This window comes from Dama dama, chromosome 20 (assembly GCF_033118175.1).
Source record: "Dama dama isolate Ldn47 chromosome 20, ASM3311817v1, whole genome shotgun sequence".
In the NCBI taxonomy this organism is placed as follows: Eukaryota; Metazoa; Chordata; class Mammalia; order Artiodactyla; family Cervidae; genus Dama; species Dama dama.
In genome coordinates this window covers 76096709-76122234 of record NC_083700.1, presented here as the reverse complement: position 1 = coordinate 76122234, position 25526 = coordinate 76096709, and the positions used below count along the sequence as shown (strand labels likewise).

The 25526-nt window shown below is 37.1% G+C and overlaps 1 protein-coding gene and 1 non-coding gene across 2 annotated transcripts; one reads left to right on the top strand and one right to left on the bottom strand.

The window, feature by feature from the left end:
* Nucleotides 1-15478: 15478 nt before the first annotated feature.
* Nucleotides 15479-17865, bottom strand: INSL5 (insulin like 5). Its single transcript, XM_061120160.1, has 2 exons — nt 17691-17865; nt 15479-15711 (listed from the first exon to the last, which is right to left on the bottom strand). Exons 1-2 carry the CDS (start codon nt 17863-17865, stop codon nt 15479-15481), a joined length of 408 nt encoding a protein of 135 aa, XP_060976143.1.
* A 1784-nt stretch (nt 17866-19649) lies between these two features.
* On the top strand, nt 19650-19721 carry TRNAG-GCC (transfer RNA glycine (anticodon GCC)). The gene has a single exon. It is a non-coding gene; the product is annotated as a tRNA-Gly (tRNA).
* Nucleotides 19722-25526: the final 5805 nt, after the last annotated feature.

Sequence of the window (25526 nt, the reverse complement as noted above, 5' to 3'; positions counted from 1 at the left end):
CTAGACTACAGAAGCTTCCTGCACTTTTCAGCATTAAACTCGGGTCTCACCTTTTCTCTAAATCCTTCTCCATTTATTTTTCCCTCACATTCTCTCTCTTCTTTCACCGCCATCATAGCTGAGACCCTGATTCTCCTCTAACTGATTTTTGAATGAATTTTTTTCACTTACTGTATTGAAAACATCTTGAGTACGTGGACCACATATCCTGACCCCATCTAACAATAAAATGTAATACACCTGAACTTTTCAAGCAAGGATCATGTACATTGATACTACTGTACTACATAATTACCAATCAAAAAGGTGATAGTAACACAGAGTTCAACCCTAGAAGAACTAGGATACTCTAGGGGTGATAACTACACAATTGACCACAGTCAAGTCTAGAATATGTTTTCATAAGGAAAGTCCAAAATATCTTTATATGATTAAAGGAATCAAGGAAGGCTTCATGAAGGAAGAAGCACTTATCTAGACTGTGAAGGTGACAAGTAGAATTTCAACAGACACAGAAGTTCAGAATACAGAAAGAAGTCTAGACTGAATAAAACACAGTGTTCATGAAGATAAGTGGTCAAAACTAAGACTGATATCCTGAAAGCCTGAGTAAGAAAATGGCAGACCATGGGTAGCTATCAAAGGCTTTTTGTTAGGCTAACAACTGACTCTTTAAGAAGATGAATCCATCAGTAAAGAGCAGGAAGACCACTTAGGAGAGGTAAGAGGTAATGAGGGGCTGAGCTCTGCAGTGGCATTGAAATTTAAAGGAGAGGACAATTGTATGAACATTTCAGGGACTAAGTCTACATGATCAGGAAAAGAGGAAAGAGTCAGAGCTGACTAAGACAAAGTGACAAGGCAATTAAAAGTTTCAAGCTCTGATGTTGACATAGTCAAGTCTGAATCCTACCATTCCAGCCAACAGTTAAGTGATCTTGAGTAAATTACTAACCACACTAAGCTGCAGCTTCCCCATCTTAATGTAGTGATAGTGCTGGTACCTACCTCACAGGGTTTTGGTGAGAATTAAATCTATACATTTATGAAGCTCTTCACAGCCCCAAACCTGAAAGGAAGCCCTATGATTATAGCTCCTGTGATTGCAATTGAAAGTTCGAGTCTGAGTAACTCAGTGATCAATGAGGAGAAATAGATGAAAAATAGTTTCAAGGGAGTAGATCTTATAGACAAAGTGCTTAAGGAACTATGGATGGAGGTTTGTGACATTGTACAGGAGGTGGTAATCAAAACCATCCCCGAGAAAAAGAAATGCAAAAAGGCAAAGTGGTTGTCTCAGGAGGCCTTACAAATACCTGAGAAAAGAAGAGAAGCTCAGGGCAAAGGAGAAAAGGAAAGATATTCCCATTTGAATGCAGAGTTCCAAAGAATAGCAAGGAGAGATAGGAAAGCCTTCATCAGTGATCAGTGCAAAGAAATAGAGGAAAACAATAGAATGAGAAAGACTAGAGATACCAAGGGAATATTTCATGCAAAGATGGGCACAATAAAGGACAGAAATGGTATGGACCTAACAGAAGCTGAAGTTATTAAGAAGAGGTGGCAAGAATACACAGAACTATATAAAAAAGATCATCATGACCCAGATAACCATGATGGTTTGATCACTCACCTAGATAGAGCCAGGCATCCTGGAATGAGAAGTCAAATGGGCCTTAGGAAGCATCACTACGAATAGAGCTAGTGGATGTGATGGAATTCCAGTTGAGCTATTTCAAATTCTAAAAGATGATGCTGTGAAAATGCTGCACTCGATATGTCAGCAAATTTGGAAAACTCAGCAGTGGCCACAGGACTGGGAAAGGTCGGTTTTCTTTCCAGTTCCAAAGAAAGGCAATGCCCAAGAATGTTAAAACTATTGCACAATTGCACTAGCAAAGTAACGCTCTCAAATAGCAAAGTAATGATCAAAATTCTCCAAGACAGGTTTCAACAGTATGTGAACTGTAAACTTCCACATGTTCAAGCTGGATTTAGAAAAGGCAGAGGAATCTGAGATCCAATTGCCAACATTGGTTGGATCATAGAAAAAGCAAGGGAGTTCCAGAAAAACATCTACTTCTGCTTTATTGCCTATGCCAAAGCCTTTCACTGTGTGGATCACAACAAAGTGTAGAAAATTCTTCAAGAGAGAGGAATATCAGACCACCTTACCCGCCTCCTGAGAAATCTGAAGCAACAGTTAGAACTGGACATGGAACAATGGACTGGTTCCAAATTGGGAAAGGAGTACGTCAAGACTGTGTATTGTCACCCTGCTTATTTAACTTATATGCAGAGTACATCATGTGAAATGCCAGGCTGGATGAAGCACAAGCTAGAATCAAGATTGCTGGGAGAAATACCAATAACCTCAGATACACAGATGACACCACCCTTATGGCAGAAAGTGAAAAAGAACTAAAGAGCCTCTTGATGAAAGTGAAAGAGGAGAGTGAAAAAGCTGGCTAAAAACTCAACATTCAAAAAAGTTAAGATATGGCATCTGGTCTCATCACTTCATGGCAAATAGATGGGGAAACAATGGAAACTGAGACAGACTTTATTTTGGGGTCTCCAAAATGACTGCAGATGGTGACTGCAGCCATGAAATTAAAAGCCGCTTGCTTCTTGGAGGAACAGCCATGACCAACCTAGACAGCATATTAAAAAGCAGAGATATTACTTTGTTCACAAAGGTCCGTTTAGTCAAAGCTATGGTTTTTCCAGTAGTCATGTGTGGATTTGAAAGTTGGACTATAAAGAAAGTTGAACTTGATTCTTTTGAACATTGGTGTTGGAGAAGACTCTTGAACGCAGGAGGAGAAGGGGATGACAGAGTATGAGAATGTTGGATGGTATCGCCAACTTGATGGACATGAGTTTGAGCAAGCTCCAAGAGTTGGTGATGGACAGGGAAGCCTGGCATACTGCAGTCCATGGGGTCCAAAGTGTCGGACATGACTGAGTGACTGAACTGAACTGAACTCAACTCAACTCAATCAATGGTCCTCATAGCAAAAATAAATGCAGCAGGAAGAATTAAGACTAAAATACTAAATTTGATTTTGCACTTGTTGAATTTAAGTTAATAACATAACATTCAGTTGTAGATTGCCTAGGGCAGCTGAAAAAGTGGGGCTGAAGCTGAGCTACAGCAAGGTGAGAAATTTAGACTTGGCGGACATCCAAATCAAGACCTAATATCTTCCTCCTGCTTTATAAAATATTCATTAGCAGCTGCAGCAAGTATAGTCAGTACTAGTTGCAAATTACTGGATGTTCAGTTAACTCTAGGAATGTCAGCAGGAAACTTTTCCAAAAATCAATAGAGAAAAATTTTCCCCAAACAAAAATTAACTGATACCTTCCTTTTTTTCTTCATTAAAAGAAAAAAATTCTATATGATCTGATGCTGTTGTCATACATCACAAGGAATACAATGATTCAGTCCTAAATACATTGGCACCTTAAATGGAAGGGTCAATGCTATCATCTGCTGTCATCATTAGTAAAAAAAAAAAAAAAAAAAAAAACCTTAAAGAAAACACATAATAAAAGGCCCTTACAACAGAGTCCAACAGATTACATGTCAGGTAATTGAGCTATCTCAGCTCATTGATTTTTTAAAAAAACTCTTGGGAATTATCCTGTGGATAGGTTGGCTTACCCTCCTCCACCCCGCCAAAAAAACCAAAAACAGTTGAGAAATCAGAATTTTAAATCTAGCCATTTTATAGAATGAACATCTTCCTTCTTGGCATCATGATTTGACCATCTTTCTAGACATTATCGAAAAATGCATTAAGAAAACTCAATATTAAATAGCATCGATAACCTACTACACTTTTGTGCTCCTGAAATTCTTAAAGAAGTGGCCTGCACCACTACATCTGGCTTCCTCTGCTGCTTTCGCTTTCACCTCCTGCAATCAGGATCTCAACCCCAGCAGTACATTGCTTTCCCAAACACCAGAAGTGGTCCCCCCAACCCCGCCCCAGTCAAAGGCGCCAACCATTCCTCCAGCTGCATTCTGCCTCAGCTCTCCTATGAATTCATTTCTTTTGAGCCGCAATGTGAATAGGTTTGTTTATTTTAAATCACAGATTTCACAGACATGAATCTCATTTTTGCTTCTAGACTTTACTAGCTGTTTGGCTTTGGGCAAAGTGGCTACTGCCTGGAGCCTCAGCTTTCTCAAAGGTAAAAATGACTGTAATAACGATTGCTACTTATCACAGATCAACAGTGATCACTGCTTCTATTCTTGTCATGAAGACTGAAAGGGAAAGTGTATATAAAACATCTGACCCATCACAGAAAGCTCACTCTCCACCCCCGACTTCTTTGTGCAGAATCTGTCTTCCGAAAGAAAGGAGCATATGTTTTAAAAATTTCTGCTCTCCCAAGTCTTGGCTATTGCGAATAATGCTGCTATGAACATAGGAGTGCCTGTATCTTTCGAATTGTAGTTTTGTCTGGATATATGCCCAGGAGTGGGATTGCTAGATCATATGGTAATGCTATTTTTAATTTTCTGAGTAACCTCCATATTGTTTTTCACAGTGGTTGCACCAACTACATTCCTACCAACAGTGTAGGAGGGTTCCCTTTTCTCCATACCCTCTTAAGTATTTGTTATTTGCAGGCTTTTTAACAATGGCCATTCTGACGGGCATGAGGTAGTACCTCACTGTAGTTTTGAGAAGATATGGTTCATATATACAATGGAATACTACTCAGCCATAAAAAGAACAAAGTAACACCATTTGCAGTGACATGGATGCAACTAGAGATTATCATACTAAGTGATGTCAATCAGAAAGAGAAAGACAGATACCATATGCTATCACTTAAACGTGGGATCTAAAATATGACACTGGTGAACTTATCTATGAAACAGAAACAAAAATCAGGGACATAAAGAGGTTGCCAAGGGGAAGGGAGATGTGAGAGGGTTTCACTGGGAGTTTGGGATGCGTAGATGCACACTGGTATATATAGAATGGATAAATAACAAGGTCCTACTGTATAGCACAAGCTTTCCATTTGGAACAGTGGTAGAGGATCCATTTGCCAGTGTAGGAGATGTAGGAGACATAGGTTCTACCCCTGGGTCTGGAAGATCCCCTGGAGGAGGAAATGGCAATCCACTCCAGTATTCTTTCCTGGAGAATCCCAAGGGCAGAGGAGCATGGTGGACTACAGTCCATGAGGTCACAAAAAGTTGGACATGACTGAGCAACTGATGTATAACACAGGGAATTATATTCAACTTCCCGTGATAAATCAAAATGGAAAAGAATATGACAAAGAATGTATATATATATATATATATATGTATGTGTGTGTGTGCATGTGTGTGTGTGTGAGTGTGTGTTTATATGTATAACTGAGTCACTTTGCTGTACAGCAGTAGGTAACACACTCTCATTCAACTATACTTAAATTTTTTAAAAAAATTAAAAAGAAATCAGGAGTCCCCAATCCCTGGGCCATAGACCAATACTGATCCACAGCCTAGGAACTGGGCCACACAGCAGGAGGTGAGTGGCAGGCAAGTGAAGCTTCATCTGCTACCCCCCTACACTCGCATTACTGCCCGAATCATCTCCCCCAAACAGTCCATGGAAAAATTGTGTTCCATGAAACCAGTTGATGAAAGTAAAAGAGGAGAGTGAAAAAGTTGGTTTAAAACTCAACAGTCATAAAACTAAGGTCATGGCATCTGGTCCCATCACTTCATGGCAAATAGATTGGGAAACAATGGAAACAGTGACAGACTTTATTTTGGGGGGCCCCAAAATCTTTGCAGATGGTGACTGTGGCCATGAAATTAACAGACACTTGCTCCTTGGAAGGAAAGTTATGACCAACCTGGACAGCATATTTAAAAGCAGAGACATTACTTTGCCAACAAAGGTCCATCTGGTCAAGGCTATGGTTTTTCCAGTGGTCATGTATGGATGTGAGAGTTGGACTGTGAAGAAAGCTGAGTGCTGAAAAATTGATGCTTTTGAACTGTAGTGTTGGAGAAGACTCTTGAGAGTCCCTTGGACTGCACAGCGATCCAACCAGTCTGTCCTAAAAGAAATCAGTCCTGAATATTGATTGGAAGGACTGAGGCTGAAACTGAAACTCCAAAACGTTGGCGACCTGATGCAAAGAACTGACTCATTGGAAAAGACCCTGATGCTGGGAAAGATTGAAGGTGGGAGGAAAAGGGGACAACAGAGGATGAGATGGTTGGATGGCATCACTGACTCAATGGACATGTGTTTGGGTGGACTCCGGGATTTGGTGATGGACAGGGAGGCCTGGGGTGCTGCAGTCCATGGGGTTGCAAAGAGTCGGACATGACTGAGCGACTGAACTGAACTGAACTGATGAAATCAGTTCCCAGTGCCAAAAAGGCTGGGGACCATTGGATTAAATGGGGTCAAAAGGGTGAGACCTAATCTGATAGAATTAGTGGCCTTATAAGTAGAGGAAGAGAGATGATTCTTTCTCTCTCTCTCTTTCTCTCTCCTTTTTCATGACCACACATTGAGGAAAGGCTATAGGAGGATATAGAGAGAAGATGGCAGCCTGCAAGTTGGGTAGAGAGTTCTCACCAGAACCTGACCTGCCAGACCTTCATCTGAGACTTCTAGCCACCAGAACTATGAGAAAATGAATCTTTGTTTTTAAGCCATCCAGTCTATGGCGTGTTGTTATGACAAGCTGAGCTAACTAATACAATTTCACATAATAATAAAGGATATAGTTCATAAAGAAGGTAATCATCATGCTAAGTTGCTTCAATCACATCCAACTCTGTGCAACCGTATGGACCATAGCCCACCAGACTCCTCTGTCCATGGGGTTCTCCAGGCAAGAATACTGGAGTGGGTAGCTGTGCCCTCCTCCAAAGAATCTTCCCAACTCAGGGATGGAACCTGCATCTCTTACGTCTCGTGCCTTGGCAGACGGGTTCTTTACCACTACAATCATCAAATTTTGTACATCAAATAACAACAAGAAAAGCAGTATTGATATAAGCAAAAGCAGACTTCAAAGTTTAAAAGTATTAGATGAAACAAAGAAAAATAATATTTATTAGTAGAGATGGAAATTGAAGGGGGGTTTAACAACAGCAAATCTTTATCTACCCAATAATCACAGTCATATATATAACGTAAAAATTCCTAAAAATAAAAAAATTGATAAATCGTGATTAAATTAGGAGATTTTAGTATTTATTGTATAGAATCTTTAAAAAGGCAAAACTAATGAAAGTATGGAGAATTTTAATAATTTCTTTAAAAACTTGATTTAGCAGTTACATGTAGAGAGAACGACTTACACTAAAATAGAGAATACATATGTTCATCTAATATGTTAGGTCAGTGTTTGGGATTGAATTGTGTCCCCAAAAGATATGTTAAATTCCTAGCCTCTGGTACCTGTGAATCTGACCTTATTGGGAAATACAATCTTCACAGATATCATTAAAATGTAAGTTAACATGAGAGTGTACTGGAATAAGGCGGTCCCTTAGCTTTTATGAATTATGTCCCTGTAAGAAGAGGAGAAAAGTCACAATTCAGCTCATGCAGAGAGGAGAACCCCATGTGGCAACAGAGGCAGAAACTGGAGTCATGTATTTACATGCCAAAAAATGTCAAGAACTGCAGACAACACTGGAAGCTGAAAGAATGACTTGGAACAGGTGCTCCCCCAGAGACCTCAAAGTGCAAGGCCCTCGTGGTACCTTGATCCAGACTTTAGCTTCCAGAACTACAAGAGAATAAATGCGTGCTCTTATAAGCCTCTCAACTTGGGCAATTTATTACAGCAGCCCTCAAAACAGTTAGCTTCCCCAGAACAGGCTCTGAAACATTGAGGAAATGTTTTGAGGAGGAAGAGAGAAAGGGAAACAGGAAAGGAAGGAGCTAAGTAAACACACCTTGATACTGGGAAAGATTGAAAGCAAAAGGAGAAGCGGGTGGCAGAGGATGAGATGGTTGGATGGCAACACTGACTCAGTGGACATGAGTTTGAGCAATCTCAGAAAGATAGTGGAGGACAGGGAAGGCTGGCATGCTGCAATTACATGGGGTTGCAAAGAGTCGGGCATGACTGAGTGACTGAAAAACAACAGACAAACATGTGTTCTCAGCTGGAGTTTAGGTTCAGCCTGAGCCCTGGAGCAGGAGGGGCACCACATTGCTGTTCTGCTTTGACAAAAGGGGGTTAGCCCTTTGTCCTCTGTGTAAGTCAGTCATTCATTACACGCTGCTGATGACTGAGTAGGGGAGGGAGGACAGAGAGAGGGGCACATAACCTCCTTAGTGAGACAGCCCCATTTGGCTAGGGCCATTCTCTAAAAAAGGGATAGCTGTGAGCTGTTAACAGCCAATACTCACACGGTCAACTATATATTCTGTGCCTGGACATTTTTTTTTACTGTTTTGGCTCCTAGAAAAACTTAAATAAATTCCAAAAATTAGAGAATTTACAGACCTTAATCTTTGATAATAAACTTCTAAATTTACAAATCAATAATTAATCATTGCCTATTAAAACAGAATTGTATTATTTTGAAATCATGAAACACTCCAAATGATTCCTGAGTCAAAGATGAAGACAAAACTAAAACTGAAAATAATTTAGAACATAGTAAGAAGGTGAATTCTTCATAATCAAACCTATAGCTGAAGAAATACTCAGAAGTACATTTTTAGACTTACATACGCTAGTGAATGAAAAAGAAACGAAACAGTATTAGCAATTAAGAAAGCATTTCACAACAAACAAAACAAAGGGGAAATTTCTACAGACAAAAATATGAAATATGAAATAAAAAGTTAAAAGCTAATAAAATATTTTCTTTCAAAAGACTAACAAAATAAAAGCATTGTTCTCTCCCCAACTATCAGCAAGCTGGATTAAGGGGGAAATAGAACATAAATATATAATATTAAAAAATATATATATGATTATTTTATTCATTCAATTGAAATATACTTATTGATTAGAAACTGTGTATCAGGAAGAAAGAGAAAATAGTGATGAGCAGTGATTCTTGTACTATAGATTATGTACACTGAAATACAAATAAATGCTCATAATATGATCAGAATTTGTGTGTTAACTGAAACCAAGGACATATACTATAAAGGAAAGCCTAGTGATTGCTGTCATGCAAACTCCAGAAGAAATTCTGAGTAATGACTAACTACCTAGCTTAACCCTCAAAATGATAAGACTATATGAAAAGGTCAATATCTACAAAGGAAACTAGAATAGTAGAGATTTATCATGTAAAAAATGTCCTCCAGCAAAAAGATAAGATATTTTGAAGAATTTATGCCAATAAATTCAACAACTTAGACGAAATGGATAAATTCCTTAAAAAAACACAATCACTAAATTTGTTCAATAAAAAAATACATAAAAATCTTAATATTTCTGTATCTGTAAAATAAATTGAGTCTGAAATTTTAAATCTTTCTACAAAGAAAATGCCAAACCCTGGTGACTTTGCTAGTGAAACCTCCAAACATTTAAAGAGAAATACCAGTCTTAAAACATTCAGAAATTAGAAAAGGAAGGAAGAAAGGGACAGAGGAGGAAGGAAGAAATTTTTCCAGCTCATTTTATAGGGCTAACTTAACCCTGATATCAAAATCACTTATGATTGCAAAAAAGAAAATTATAGCAAAATACAAGTTTTTAAATGAAAATACATGCAAAAATACTAAGCAAAATTTTAGCAAATAAAATTCAGTGATGTGTAAAAATCAATAATATATTATTAACTGAATTTGTTCCAAGAATTCATAGGTGTATAAATAAGCAAAAATGTACTTAAAAGTAATACACTTTATTGTATATGTATTATACTTCAGCAAAATTTTTAAGTGTCACCAGGCAAAACATATTATAGCTGTTTTTCTTCCAAATGTCTAAGGAACAGGTGATGCTTTCATTCTGTGAAGCTATGTTAACCTTCACTGACAAACTTAGAGATCAATTTTATTTGTGAACACAAATTTAAAAATTCTAAATAAAAGATTAACATATTTAGTCCTTCTGAGTATTAAAAAACTATTACACTATGATTATATAGATTTGAGAAATTTCAACATAAGGAGGGCTATCACTATAATTCTTCACCTTAACAAAAGAGAAAAAATATTATATGATAAAGTTAAATAGATATGTGATAAAATTTAAAAGCAAATTATAACAAAATAAGTCCTTAAGTTTTATGTAACAAAATAAAACTCTTTAAGTGATCAACAATATTATTTCTATACATACATATGCACATGTAAAGATTATTATTTGTTTATTATTTTATTTATATTTGAATAGCAAATGTCATATTGAATAAAGAATGCTGAAACCATTTCTAGTAAAATCAGGAACATGAAAGACATGTCTACCACTATCATCATTATTAAAAATTCTCATAATGATCATCTCTCCATTAAGGCCTTCCCTAGCTACTCTGTCTAAAATTCAGTCCTCACCCTCATTCCAAGCCTTTCTGTCCCCTTTTTATACTTTCTCTTCAGCCTCTGTCATTATCTAATATTATCTAATATTTCTTTTGCTTATGTCTGTCTTACTTAAGAATATACATTTTGTCTGTTTTATTGACAGATATATCCTTAGCACCCACACAATGCCTATTCATTACCCTCTCAATAAATAATTTCTGCATAATGAGTTATGTAACAAGACAAGATTATGAAACAGTAAGTTTAAATACTGGAAGAGACAAAATTAACTTTTTTAATTACTAGATGATAATGTTAAATACATAGAAAACCCAACATAGACTTATAATGTAACCATTAAGTTTAATAAAATAATTAGACATTGTGGCTGGAGATGAGTATACAAAATCAAGATTTTTTTCTTTGTATTGTAACATGCATTTAGAAATAAAGATGGAGCAAATGTCTCATTCATGGGGGCAAATAAAAATTGCAAATACAAAGGTAACATAAAATTAAAAAGTAATATAAAAAGAACCTATATAATAAAAATTTTTTAAAGAAATAAAATACTATATTATTTTAGTAATATATTTTAGATATCTTACAATATAAATGTTGTCTATATTAGTATAACTTTAAAACAATTCAAAATATAATTCCAATTTTTTTGGAAATTGGATTATAAAATTCACATAGAAAAATGTATGTCTCATAATATCCATGAAAAAAATTTTAATCTACAATGATGGACAACTTTTCTTGAGAGATAGTAAAATTTACTATGAAGTTACTGCAAAAAATAATATTGGGCTAATTTGAGGATAAATAGAGCAAAGAACAAAATAAAGGGCCTACACTAACTCCAAATATAATGTGAAATAACATTTGACTAAAATGGAATGAAATTTCTATGGGAAAATGCTGGTCTACTTAATTATGCAGGAAAAAATGTTCTGTTCATTCTGAAGAAAATAAAAAAGCAAGCACCTCATACAGTACAAAAATAAATATAAGATGGATTAAATTTAAATGCAAGGGATAAAAATTAAATTATTAGAATATAACTTAGTAAACTTTTTCACAATCTCACTTACAGTGAGGGAGGTCTTCTAAAGTTAAACAGGAAATCCAGAAAACATAAAAGAAAAGACAGACGTTGTATGCAACGACATTATATGCGAAAGACTAAGGCTAAGTGAAATCAATGCATACCAAAGGCTTAGGTTGGAGGATATTTTACTAAGGTGGCAGTCAAAAAATCAATATCTTTAATATTGAAAGCTTTAAATTTTGACAATAAACCTATTATGAATAAACAGATACAGAAAAATGGGCTAGAATATGAACAGACTAATTTACAGAAGAAGAAATACAAATGTCCAATAAATACTAAAAAGCAATCATAGTCATGATAATGCATATACAAAAAAATTATACTCAATATTTTATCTATAAAAATGCAAAGTTTTGCAAATGTAGTAACATCATGGACTGGGGAGAATATAGAGAAACAGTCACTCACATAAATTTCTAGTAAAAACAGCAATTAATACAAACTTTTTAAGTGGTAATCTTTTGGTATGTGTTTAACACATGCCACACCTACTAGGATGTTATTGAAATAGCTCCAAGATGTATTAAACATAACAATGAGTATGTGTGATTCCTTTCTGTGTAAAATAGGATGATAGATTTAGTACACACTGTATTAGAATAGTTTACAACTATAAAAAGTAGAATCAGACATAAAACAAGTCATATTGCTTGCTGAATTGAGGGGGAGGGAGAAAGACTTGATGGGCTAGTCTTGGAAACAGCACATATCACTACTATTCACATTTAATTAGCTAGAACTCAGTCATGTGACCACATGAAATTGCAAAAGAGAGTGAGAAAATGTAATCTATCTGTGCCCAAGAGGAAGAGAAGAAGGTTTTAATGGACTGCTAAAAGTCTCTGTTATAGATAGAAATATAGATAGATGATGATATTAATAGATAATAGATATAGGGCAAGCTATCTAACTGCATATGTAACTATACCACATAAATTCAGTATAACCATAATTTTTATTTCTGGCAGAAATTATAAGAAATTCTGAATAAGGATTGTGCTATTATTTCAGAATCAAATAGAAGAGAGTGAGAGTTTTGTTGTATTTTATACCTCTCTGGATGTTTACTCCATAAACATATATATTTTTTACCCTTTTATCTCCAAAAAAGGGACTACAGGATGTAAGTAAAAAGACTAGATCCCGTCTTTCCTCTTTGTTTCTCTATGCATTTAAACTGAATAGATGCATTTATAATAACTAATAAGCACATAACAAATAAAAAATAACTACTAAAAGTGTGCTGAAAAAAACATGTATTTTTCCACAAGCAACTTGACAAGCTATCCTATTAAAATGAAAAAGTCAGTATATAAAGATATATAAACTAGGCTGTTTATTGCATCTTTATTTGTCATGGCAAATGTAACAACCTGAACATCTCTTGATGGAACCTGAAAAATTAGTGGCAAAACATATTGTGGAAGAGCAATTCTCACACTTTTTTGATTTCATAATCCTTTCATACTTTTAAAACTTATTAAGAACTTCCAAGAGTTTCTGTTTATGTGGGTTGAATTTATCACTGTTTTTCATATTAGAATTTCACTAAGAAATTTAAATATTTAATAGTTAATTTGAAAATAAAAATAAACTTACCATATATTAACACATAACATATTTTATTTAAAAATTGATATTTTCATAAAACAAAAAATTTATTGAGAAGAGTGGAACTGTTATATTTTTGCAAGTCTCTAATGACTGTCTTTATAAAATACAGCTTCAATCAGCTTCTACATTTTTAATCTGCTGCTGTGTGTTATGTTGGCTGATGTACATGAAAAAAACTCAGCCACACATAGATATTTAGTTGCAAAAGTGGAAATTAGTTTAATAGCATTTTCAGATCATTTTTATGTTCTTCTTTGGTATTATACCAAAACTTAACAAGTGACTGTTTATTAAGGGTTAACTGTAATGTAAAATCTGAAATCTATGTCAGTGAATTTTTTGTGCAGTTAGATTAAAATCTTTATTTTGCACTTTAAGCAGGCCTTTTACCCTTTTATGATTTTGAACTATCATGCATTGATCGTTTGGGAAATATTGGTTCATCAAGTTATAGTAGATCTCCCAAATTTTGACACATCATTATATAATATCAAAGAATCAACTCTATTAATATACCAATGATGCTCAGGGTGGTAGATAAAAGTATTCTAAAATTGCTTATAAGCTTGAACTTGATCATCAACAAAAAAACCATCAGTTGTTTTCCTTGAAGTGACAGGCTCACTTTGTTCATTTTTAAATCTTATTGCATTTAATTTCCAATACCCGAATCTAAATAATCAGTTTTTCAGTCTCTATTTTTTCTTAAAAATGGTGCTTCATGGAAAGCGCAGCTGCCTTTAAGCTCACAACTCAATTACACATGAGCTTTTCCTTGAGGCAGTCATCATACTTCAGTCTGCCAGAAACATGCTTCATGCAGTCTTCTCGTTTCACCAGCCAGAATATTAAAGGGGCATATACTCAAGGGTTGAGATTCAATATTATTAATTTTTACTGTCTCATCAAAGGACATTCTTCAGTGAAACTGACTTCAAACAGAGAGTGTCCAGTGGTAAAGAGCAATTAACTTCCAGTGCAGTCTAATGTGACTGCCTTAATTCATGCTAAGTGGCACTAGTGGTAAAGAACCTACCTGCCAATGCAGGAGACATAAAGATGCGGGTTCGGTCCCTGGGTTGGTAAGATACTCTGGGGTAGGAAATGGCTACCCACTCGAGTATTCTTGCCTGGAGAAACTCATGGACAGAGGAGCCTGGAGGGCTACAGTCCACAGGGTTGCAGAGTCAGACGTTACTGAAGGGACTTAGCACGGTCCAAGTTTGAATCAGTGATATCAACTCTTTAGCTGTGTGACTTAGGAGACATTTACTTAATTCCAGAGAGACTCAGTTTTTTGTTTTGTTGTTGTTGTTGTTTTTATCTGCAAAAAGCAAAGCAATCACACAATTTAAGTGCCCAATACGTAGTTCACAAATTTCAAATACAGACTGGAGTTTTAATATGCAGCACCTCAGATGAACAAAGAGTCGAACAGTTGTAAAATCTCCTGGGGAGTTGGCTGGCTGACAGAGTTAGAAATAAAATCATAGTTTTATGATATTTACTTTGTCTTTTTATCTGTGAAGATATCCAATTGTGACACAATGATTTGGCTATCTGAGTTAGTTTTTCAGTCCCCAGAATGAGAACAGCATGTCTTTTCATCTCAGTAGTAGCTGAAGGCAAAATCTAGGCTGGATTTTGGCTGTTTATAGACCCTATTTGACTCATATATGCACCCAGCTCTTCTCAAGTAGAATGTTAAAGAGCTGCATAATAGAAAACATGCATAGAGCACTCTTAAGAACTTCTGAAAAATGTACTTTGTTTAGATTCTTATACTTGACTGTGAATAAATTTAAATTTTCAGTAATAATATACAGTAACACAAAAGTAAAGAGTGGTTAGTTATTTCTAAATGACGAAGTAATCGTTGGATTTTATTTTCTTTTTATGCTTACTTTGTTTTTCTACCATTAGCATTTTTGTTTATTGTTTTAAAGTTATTTAACATTGTTTTAAAAACAGAAACATCACAGTGAGCTTGGTTTATGGCAATTTTATTGCAATTTTGCACTGCATTTAAATTTTCAAAGGATTAGTTAAAATTTGAAAAGAACAGTGCATTTACCTTGGCAAAGGGAGAAAATAGACTTTGTAGTGGTTTTAGCCATTCATCCACAACTTTTAGGAAAGAACTGCCTACCCAAAAGCCATTAGTTTAATGACACAATGTAAGCGTTATTCTGGGAAGTAAAACGCTGTGATTAAACATGTGCTACATCTCCGCCACCCTCGGGGATTTGCTCTCGTCCTAACAAAGAGAGCTCAAGTCAGACATGGAACAGCCTTCAGTGCAGCACGAGGTCTGTAAGTCTTGTCTTGACATCACCAAATGCTTCTTTGACCTCCAAAGCCCTTCCGTGGGCAGCTGTTCACCCTGAAGACTTTCCTCCCCTGAGAAATCCATCTTCGGAAGGTTTTGAGCTGCTCTTTCCTCAGAAATCTCCTGTTCATTTGGCAGCTGGAAGTGGTTTCCTCTCTCAGCTATAGAGAAGGGAAAAAATACTTCCTTAGAGCGCTCTGACAAAGGCAGCAACCAACTTCTGCTTTGGGGGAAATGCATTGGATTTTTGGAAAGAAATTGAATCCTGAAGATGACTTTTATTTTTAACGTTGGCCTGGGGCTTCAGAGAGGTTAGATATTTTAGGGAGAACTCAGTCATCTCTACCCTCCGCATTTTACAGAGGAGGAAAGGGGGGTGCAGAGAGGAGGACTGACAGAGCCAGTGTCACTCAGCTGGTTAGCAGCCAAGTCAGGGCCTGGCTTCTGTTCCGCATGGTGACCAGCGGCTTCCAAAGGTATTAGTTATATGTTATCAACAAAAAACAACCAACCAAAAAAGAACCCTGTGTTCATTCCGCAAAGCTGATCAGTAAGGAAGGAAGTGGAGATTTAAATCTCTATATCTGAAAATTAAAAGTGGGTCCCACTGTTTTATCAATGTTGTTCCCAGAGTCCATGGATAAGCCTCTCTCACTTTAACTTCATCCAGACTTACTTATCAGCATCTTAGCACACTGGAAGGCACCAGAAAAAATTTAGATCAATGAATACTGATTGGTAAGCCAGTAGTGGATTAAACATCTAATGTATGGGAAAGTACTCTGAAAGTCTGTGAAAGGTTAAATAACAGTATTATGAAGTCAGTGGTGTTAAAAGGGAATAGCCTTACACAGACATACGTTCCATTGTCCCATGTCTTACAGATACTGAAATGTCTATTTTTTTTACTGTATTTTGACTTGCTAATCCAGACGTTGGTAAAATACAGTCAATGAGGTAAATTATACTCTTGAGTTTAAAAACCATTATTGTTTATTAGCATCTAGTAACTATGAACCTCTCATTATTAAAGTAGGAGTGGTCAATTCACAAGTTTTCAAGACATTGGCCCACCAAAATACAAAAACTGTAGATCATTTTCCAAAATCTTTTTCCTTACCAAAATCATTTTAAATCAAATTGAAACCTGTAGTCTTTTATCAGGTACGTGGTTGCAACATTTATTACATTAGTATGCTTTCCTCTTTTAATTATAAGACATAACAAATACAATTACTAAAATAGAATCTCAAATAAAATTTACCTCACACTTTAATATAGGGTTAGTAGAAAATGGTCAACTTTGAAATTACCTGAGTTGGAAAACAGATACAGTGAAATCAGTCGCCTCACCGTTTCTGAAACACACTAGTTCACTCTCATCTTGAGACAATATCTACTCTCGTCAGTAGCTAATTATTGCTGCTAGAATTCCCACCCCACTCCTCATAACTCCTTAGGGCCTCTATCAAACATCACCACCTCCACAGTGCCATTATTTATTATGACACACACTGCCACCATCTTCTTGCCACCTGAAACACACTATAAAATAAGGAAAATACCTCGACTCTTGTAGTCAGAAAGCCCTGGTTTTCTTCCCAATCACACTGCTGACCAGCTGGGTGAACAATTTTGTCCTCAATAAAACTGTAAACAGTGGTAATATTACTTACTTCAAAAGATCCTTATCAGAAGATGAAGTGTTGCACATGAAACTGCCTGGCACATAATAAGTGCTCAATAAAAGTTAGATTCCTTCCTCCCATTCTTATTTAGCAGCTGCCTGAATGCCAGCTTATTATATTCTATAATTATCCAATATGAAAATCTTGCTTCTACAACATGGCCCTTGAAGTCACCTGCTTCTCCCTACTCAACCACCAGGACCTGCCATAGGTGCTGAGCTCACCAAAGTAGTTATGCACTCAAATCATTTCAAGCAGGGGACTAAAGAATACATGGTCATATTTTTTGAAAATGAGCAGTTCATCTCTTTCCCAAGCCAAATTAAGCTTATTTTGATCATTAATTCACTAGATTGAGGTGGATGTGGCTTAGTAGTAACTAGAGAAAGAGTTATTAAGACAAATCTTCAAAAAATAATAATAAATGAAGAAGTCATACACATCCATGTTACCTTGCTGACCCTGCAGGAGTGCCCCCAGTTGCCGCCTCCACCTGGAGCTGGCACAGATGTAGATGACCGTGCGTATGTACTCAGACCCACAGAGTTTCCTGGATCTTTCACTCCTTGCTCCTGAAATGGCAAGCATAACAGAGAAGATAAATAGCATAAAAATGAAACCCCTCATTTTGCTGAGGACTGAATGAGAGTCTGATATGGTGAATATTGTCAAACCAAGTTTTGAAGTTGCCCTCCCACTCTCGGCAAATTTATATGAACTTTCCTGCCATTTTATTGGCCAATACCTCACTTTAACGATATTTGCTAAGCACATGGGTGATACCATGAAGTTTTGAAAATGAATTTTTACGATTATTGCTAGTTATTCAGTCACTTCTGAACAGCGTCACTTACTATTTAGCTGCCTTCATGAGACAACAGGACACTTGGAAGACATCATGGAAAACACATGGACGTAAAAGAATGAAACTAGAACACTTTCTAACACCATACACAAAAATAAACTCAAAATGGATTAAAGATCTAAATGTAAGACCAGAAACTATAAAACTCCTAGAGGAGAACATAGGCAAAACACTCTCCGACATAAATCAAAGCAAGATCCTCTATGACCCACCTCCCAGAATATTGGAAATAAAAGCAAAACTAAACAAATGGGACCTAATGAAACTTAAAAGCTTTTGCACTACAAAGGAAACTATAAGTAAGGTGAAAAGACAGCCCTCAGATTGGGAGAAAATAATAGCAAATGAAGAAACAGACAAAGGATTAATCTCAAAAATATACAAGCAACTCCTGCAGCTCAATTCCAGAAAAATAAATGACCCAATCAAAAAAATGGGCCAAAGAACTAAACAGACATTTCTCCAAAGAAGACATACAGATGGCTAACAAACACATGAAAAGATGCTCAACATCACTCATTATCAGAGAAATGCAAATCAAAACCACAATGAGGTACCATTACACGCCAGTCAGGATGGCTGCTATCCAAAAGTCTACAAGCAATAAATGCTGGAGAGGGTGTGGAGAAAAGGGAACCCTCTTACACTGTTGGTGGGAATGCAAACTAGTACAGCCGCTATGGAAAACAGTGTGGAGATTCCTTAAAAAACTGGACATAGAACTGCCATATGACCCAGCAATCCCACTTCTGGGCATACACACTGAGGAAACCAGATCTGAAAGAGACACGTGCACCCCAATGTTCATCGCAGCACTGTTTATAATAGCCAGGACATGGAAGCAACCTAGATGCCCATCAGCAGATGAATGGATAAGGAAGCTGTGGTACATATACACCATGGAATATTACTCAGCCATTAAAAAGAATTCGTTTGAATCAGTCCTAATGAGATGGATGAAGCTGGAGCCCATTATACAGAGTGAAGTAAGCCAGAAAGATAAAGAACATTACAGCATACTGACACATGTATATGGAATTTAGAAAGGTGATAACGATAACCCTATATGCAGAACAGAAAAAGAGACACAGAAATACAGAACAGACTTTTGAACTTTGTGGGAGAATGTGAGGGTGGGATATTTCAAAAGAACAGCATGTATACTATCTATGGTGAAACAGATCACCAGCCCAGGTGGGATGCACGAGACAAGTGCTCCGGCCTGGTGCACTGGGAAGACCCAGAGGAATCGGGTGGAGAGGGAGGTGGGAGGGGGGATCGGGATTGGGAATACATGTAAATCCATGGCTGATTCATATCAATGTATGACAAAACCCACTGGAAAAAAAATAATAATAATAATAAAAATTAAAAAAAAAAAATAAACGCTACCTGCATTTCTTTTTGACCATGAAAAAAAAAATAAAAAAATAAAAAAAAATAAAAGTAGGCAAGTCTAAGTTTCAATGTCAGCCTTACTCCTTATTGAGTGACATAGGGCAAGTTTTAAACATTTTAAGCCTCAATAATCATGTCTATAGGGGCTTCCCTGGTAGCTCAGTTGGTAAAGAACCCGCCTGCCATGCAGGAGACCCAGGTTCAATTCCTGGGTAGGGAAGATTCCCTGGAGAAGGACAGTAAAGAATCCACCTGCAATGTGGGAGACCTGGCTGATCCCTGGGTTGGGACGATCCCCTGGAGGAGGGCATGGCAACCCACTCCAGTATTCTTGCCTGGAGAATCCCCATGGACAGAGCAGCTTAGTGGGCTACAGTCCTAAGGGTCGCAAAGAGTCGGATACGACTGAGCAATCAAGCACAGTCATGTCTATAGAATGGGAAAACCTATCTCATAAGGGTTTTTGTAAGTATTGGAAGAACCATCTATTTCAAAAAAATGAGAACGCACACTTAAGAATTCAGGTTCTCGTGTTTTGAGCTTGAATTCTGCTTTCCCACTTGCCAGATCTAGAATCTTAATCAATATATTTAACATCTCTATGCATCCTTCACTGTAATATTGCATTGATGACAGTGACTACTTCCTAGAGCTAATGAGATAATATGTCTCCTGCTTGACAAAATAAACAGTCAATAATTATTGATTGTCTGCTTCTCTTATCATCCAGACAAAGTAGAAAGATAATGTTCCTTTAGAATTCAGGAGTGTTTCTCTGACTAGAATCTTCCTTGCTATCCTTCACCCTATGACTTAGGTATGCCTTTATCACCACATGTTTTTATAATAGAAAACTGAATTCATAATCTCAAACAGCTAAATAATGAAATTTCTCTTCCAGTAATCCTCTGAAAGCACTAGCTCCTGCAAAGCTTTTACCTACACTGAAAATTCTAGAATTTGAGATATTAAAGAATTATTGTCTCCTTTTTTAGGAAATTGGACAAATATTTATTTAGTTGATTTTGTTGAGTCTTTGTAATGGTGGTAGTTTAGTCGCTAAGTTGTGTCTGACTCTTGCAAACCCATGGACTGTAGCCCACCAGGCTCCTCTGTCCATTGGATTCTCCAGGCAAGAATACTGGATTGGGTTGCCATTTCCTTCTCCAGTCTTTGTGATAGTTGAAAAAATCACTTCAGCCTGTGGATTAAGATCAATTCACCCATAATATTTGTGACATCACCATTCTTCTGTAGAGAAGCTAGAGAACATAACAAAATAATCTATGCTGCCACTGGACGCATCTCTGATTCTGAAAAATAGAATACTGTTTCAAAGAAGTGAGGTTTTCTTTGTCTGTCTGGCTGTGGTATAAGTAATGGATTAAGGGAGACAATATGTGAGGCAGGGGAAACAGAAAAAGGCTTTTGCAATAATTTAGATATATAATTGAGATATAATGGTGTCCTAAACTAAGGTCCTGGTAGAGAGGATGGGGCAAAAAGATAATTAGATAAATGAAGGGTTTGGTACTGACTGGGCAACAGAGGTAAGCAAGAGAGCAACCATAAGTTGTACTTGGGTTTCTGGTGTGCACAGCTGAGAGGTAGAGTGCTTATTTGCTAAGAAAATCACCAAAGTTGCAGGGATGGTTTTTTACATCAAACAGAGCTATCTTATCTTTGATGGGGCAAAACTGCAGGCTACTCTGTGTCATTTGTCAACTCCAGAGGGGCATCTGCATGACCAGGTCTAGCACACTCATATCAGCAATTATCCAGCCGTGTATTCCCAACTTTTTCCTTTCTCTGGAGACTTATACTGCCCAACTTGATAAAGCTAGTTTTCACAAAGCACTGCAGTAAAGCTGTAAATCAGTAAATCAGTGGCTATGGGCTATGCTTCTGCAAAACCCAAGAGAAAATTATTCAGCCAAGAAATGTCCCCTACCCTAGATGTTGGATATACTCTGTTGTCGTTGAACTCTGCTATCACCCTTACTTGATCTCCTAAGGCTCAAAATAGTCTCCTCTTTTGCCAGCTCTAAAGACCTCATCAGGGCTCTTGCTAATCTGGGATGAAGATGAGAGGCCCACAAGACCTGAACTCAGCCTGTGACCAAATGCAGGCAAGCTAACCAGCCATGTCAATTATCCAGATGAAAAAGCTACTGCCAAGAGTGAAAGCCCCAGCTGCAGAGCCTCAAATTCAGGGGCTTACTTTGTTTTCCCCATTTATGAGTTGACAGAGTAGGATTGAATTACTTAAAGAACTCTTTTGAACTTGAAATTCAAAGTCTTGCTATAATTGGCTGATTCTGTTACTCCCACCCCAAAAACATTCAGTGGCTCAGCATTACCTGGAGAATAAAATACAGTCTGGCATTTAAGGCTCTCCACTCAGGTGCCCAAATATGACTCCTTTCACACCCTTCAAGGTCCAATCAGAGAGGAGACAACCCAAATGAAAATTAATCTTTCTACTCTCTTGACCAACAATAGTTTGTTGCTTGTATCTCTAACTGGAGCCCTTACTCCATTTTGCTGGGAGGTTAACACAACTTTTTCTCCTCATCTAGTCTGTAACTCAAGTTACTATCTGCATGGCTTTGATTGTGTAATGGCTTCTCTGAGCTTTAGTTTCCTCATCTGCGAGGAGATAATAATCTGCATTTTATGTTTTCTTGAAGATAGTACAAACTGACATAAGTGAAGCATCTAGCATGATATATGATGCTTAATATATACTCATGTAAATTAACAATTCATATGCAAGAGATTAGAACATGTAATTTTGTGTCACAACTATATAAAAAATTTGGGGTCTTTTATGCATAACTCTCAATCTCAAAGTTTATCCATAAATTTGCAGTCTTTTTTCCCTTTCTTTTATTCTTCCCTTTCCTTCTTTCCTCTCCTCTTTTCCACTTATTTCCTTTTTAGAAATAAGTTCTAAAAAGGCAGAAGCTTAGAGTACTCTTTCCTAAAGGGTTGTCTTCAGGACATGAGTCTTTGCAGATGATCTTTGGAGAAAAAAGTACCTCATCCCAATAGTCCCTTTCCTGAAGATCAGTAAAGCTTACTAATATAGTCAGGGCTCAAACAAGACTTGTAGTTAGGAAACTTCTTTAACTTTGTTTAACTCAATGTTTCACAAACTTATTTGGCTCTAAAAACTTTCACTGTGAAATTGATTAATATCTGGGATAGTTATGAATTACTAGAGTAGATATGTCTCTGTGCTACGGTGCTTCAGTCGTGGTCGACTCTGTGCGACCCCATGGACTGCGGCCCGCCAGGCTCCTCCGTCCATGGGATGGATTCTCCAGGCAAGAATATTGGAGGGCTTGCCATTTCCTTCCCCAAGACATGTCTCTAGTTCCAAGCAAATGGTAGGATTATATTTCTCTGAACTTTAAACTTATTTGTGGCCACAAGACATAGTGTAGCAAATAAAATGTGAGTGGAAGTGACATGTCACCTCTCGCTGGCATTTAAGGGTCACTGCACGGTTCCCCAGTTCTACCACTCGCCTCCTGTCTTGGTGACCAGCAGCAATCCTGATGATGGAATCTGGTCTCTGAGTCAGAACAATACGGAACAGGGCTACCTGCTAACCTGTAATGAACAGGTAATATGAATGAGAAATAAATCCTTATTATTTAAAGCCACTGATATTTGGTAATTATTGATTGTATCAACATTAACAAAGTAAGATGAATTATTTGGCCTTAATAACTGGCTTTAATTATCACACACTCAAAATTATCAATAACATGAAGGTCCACAATTAACATGACCCAAAATTTCAAATTAACAACTAGACAGTGAATTCAGTAAACTTTTCACCTATATACTGCTTATAAAGGAACTGTGGCGAGAAGAATGCCTAATGGATGGTTTGGGGGGCAGACTGGCTTAAAAGTTGTAAGTACTGTCTGTAGCATTAGATGTGGGAAATTTTATCTCAGTTCTGTCATTTTATATCTATGTGACCTCAGGAAATACGTATGACTCTGAATCTCAGTTTCTTCATTTGTAAAATGTAGATAACACTGCTGACTTCACTAGGCTAGTTCTCAGGATTAAAATGTGAAAGAGCACTGATCAAGAGTCTCTAGCACAAAGAGAATTTTTAATAAATTGATCACTGATGCTAACCATAATAATTCTACCAAATAGTATCACACCATACCATAGTGATCTTGGTGTTAGAATACTTGAGTTTTATCATTGCCACTCTAGTTTCTAGTTGAGAGAGCGTGAGAAAGTAATTTAACCTGTATTACATTTTCTAATTTGTAAATGGAAAAACATCACAACATCAAATGAAGTAATGTTAATTATATACTGACAAATTATGAAGCATACCATACAAAGCTGCATTGTGGTAACGATGATTATGAGATCACTGTATAAATTCATTAGCAGACACTAACTTATTTTTATCATTTTTTAACACAGAGTTAGTGCTGCTACTCCTTGGCTAATATTCCTACCTACTGCTTCCAGAGGGTGTTTTCATCAAATGGCACCACTATACACTCAAATATTTTCACGGGTTATTCACAAGTCCTCATGCTCCCTCAATCTTCACTGACTGAATCCTGCACACACACACATCCATTAAATCACAAAGTCTCATTACTTCTACCTTCTAAATGTCCCTGTGGTCTACCTACTACTGAATATCCCCTCTGCCACTATCTAAACTTCCTTTCAGTTAAGTTCAGTTGCTCATTCGTGTCCAACTCTTTGCAACCCCATGGACTGCAGCATACCTGGCCTCCCTATCCATCACCAACTCCCAGAGTTTACTCAAACTCATGCCTGTTGAGTCGATGATGCCATCAAACCATCTCATTCTCTGTCGTCCCCTTCTCCCACCTTCAATCTTTCCCAGCATCAGGGTCTTTTCCAATGAGTCAGCTCTGCATCAGGTGGCCAAAATATTGGAGTTTCATCTTCAACATCAGTCCTTCCAATGAATATTCAGGACTGGTTTCCTTTAGGATGGACTGGTTGGATCTCCTTGCAGTCCAGGGAATTCTCAAAAGTCTTCTCCAATACCACAATTCAAAAGCATTAGTTCTTCGGCACTCAGCTTTCTTCCTAGTCCAACTCTCACATCCATACATGACTACTGGAAAAACCAAAGCTTTGACTAGGTGGACCTTTGTTGGCAAAGTAATGCCTCTGCTTTTTAATATTCTATCTAGGTTGGTCATGGCTTTTCTTCCAAGGAGCAAGCATCTTTTAATTTCAAGGCAACAGTCACCATCTTTAGTGATTTTTGAGCCCCCCAAAATAAAAAGTCTGTCACTGTTTCCACTGTTTCCCCGTCTATTTGCCATGAAGTGATGAAACAGTTGCCATGATCTTAGTTTTCTCAATGTTGAGTTTTAAACCAACTTTTTCACTCTCCTCTTTCACTTTCATCAAGAGGCTCTTTAGTTCTTCCTCATTTTCTGCCATAAGTGGTGTCATCTGCATATCTGAGAATATTGATATTTCTCCTGGCAATCTTGATTCCAGCTTGTGCTTCCTCCAGCCTAGCATTTGTCATGATGTACTCTGCATATAAGTTAAATAAGCCTTGACGTACTCCTTTTCCTATTTGGAACCAGTCTGTTGTTCCATGTCCAGTTCTAACTGTTGCATCCTGACCTATATACAGATTTTTCAAGAGGCAGGTCAGGTGGTCTGGTATTCCCATCTCTTTAAGAATTTTCCACAGTTTGGTGGTGATCCACACAGTCAAAGGCTTTGGCATAAGTCAATAAAGCAGAAGTAGATAATTTTCTGGAACTCTGTTGCTTTCTCGATGATCCAACAGATGTTAGCAATTTGATCTCTGGTTCCTCTGCCTTTTCTAAATCCAGTTTGAACATCTGCAAGTTCATGGTTCACATACTGTTGAAGCCTGGCTTGGAGAATTTTGAGCATTACTTTGCTAACATGTGAGATGAGTGCAATTGTGCGGTAGTTTGAATGTTCTTTGGCATTGCCTTTCTTGGGGATTGGA

What these genes read in the sequence shown, in the direction of transcription:
- INSL5 (XM_061120160.1), bottom strand. Translation starts at nt 17,865, where the DNA reads ATGAGGGGTTTCATTTTTATGCTATTTATCTTCTCTGTTATGCTTGCC. An exon ending in ACTCCTGCAGGGTCAGCAAG is followed by an intron (nt 15,712 to 17,690) that starts GTAACATGGATG and finishes CCTTCTCTATAG; the next exon opens with CTGAGAGAGGAAACCACTTC.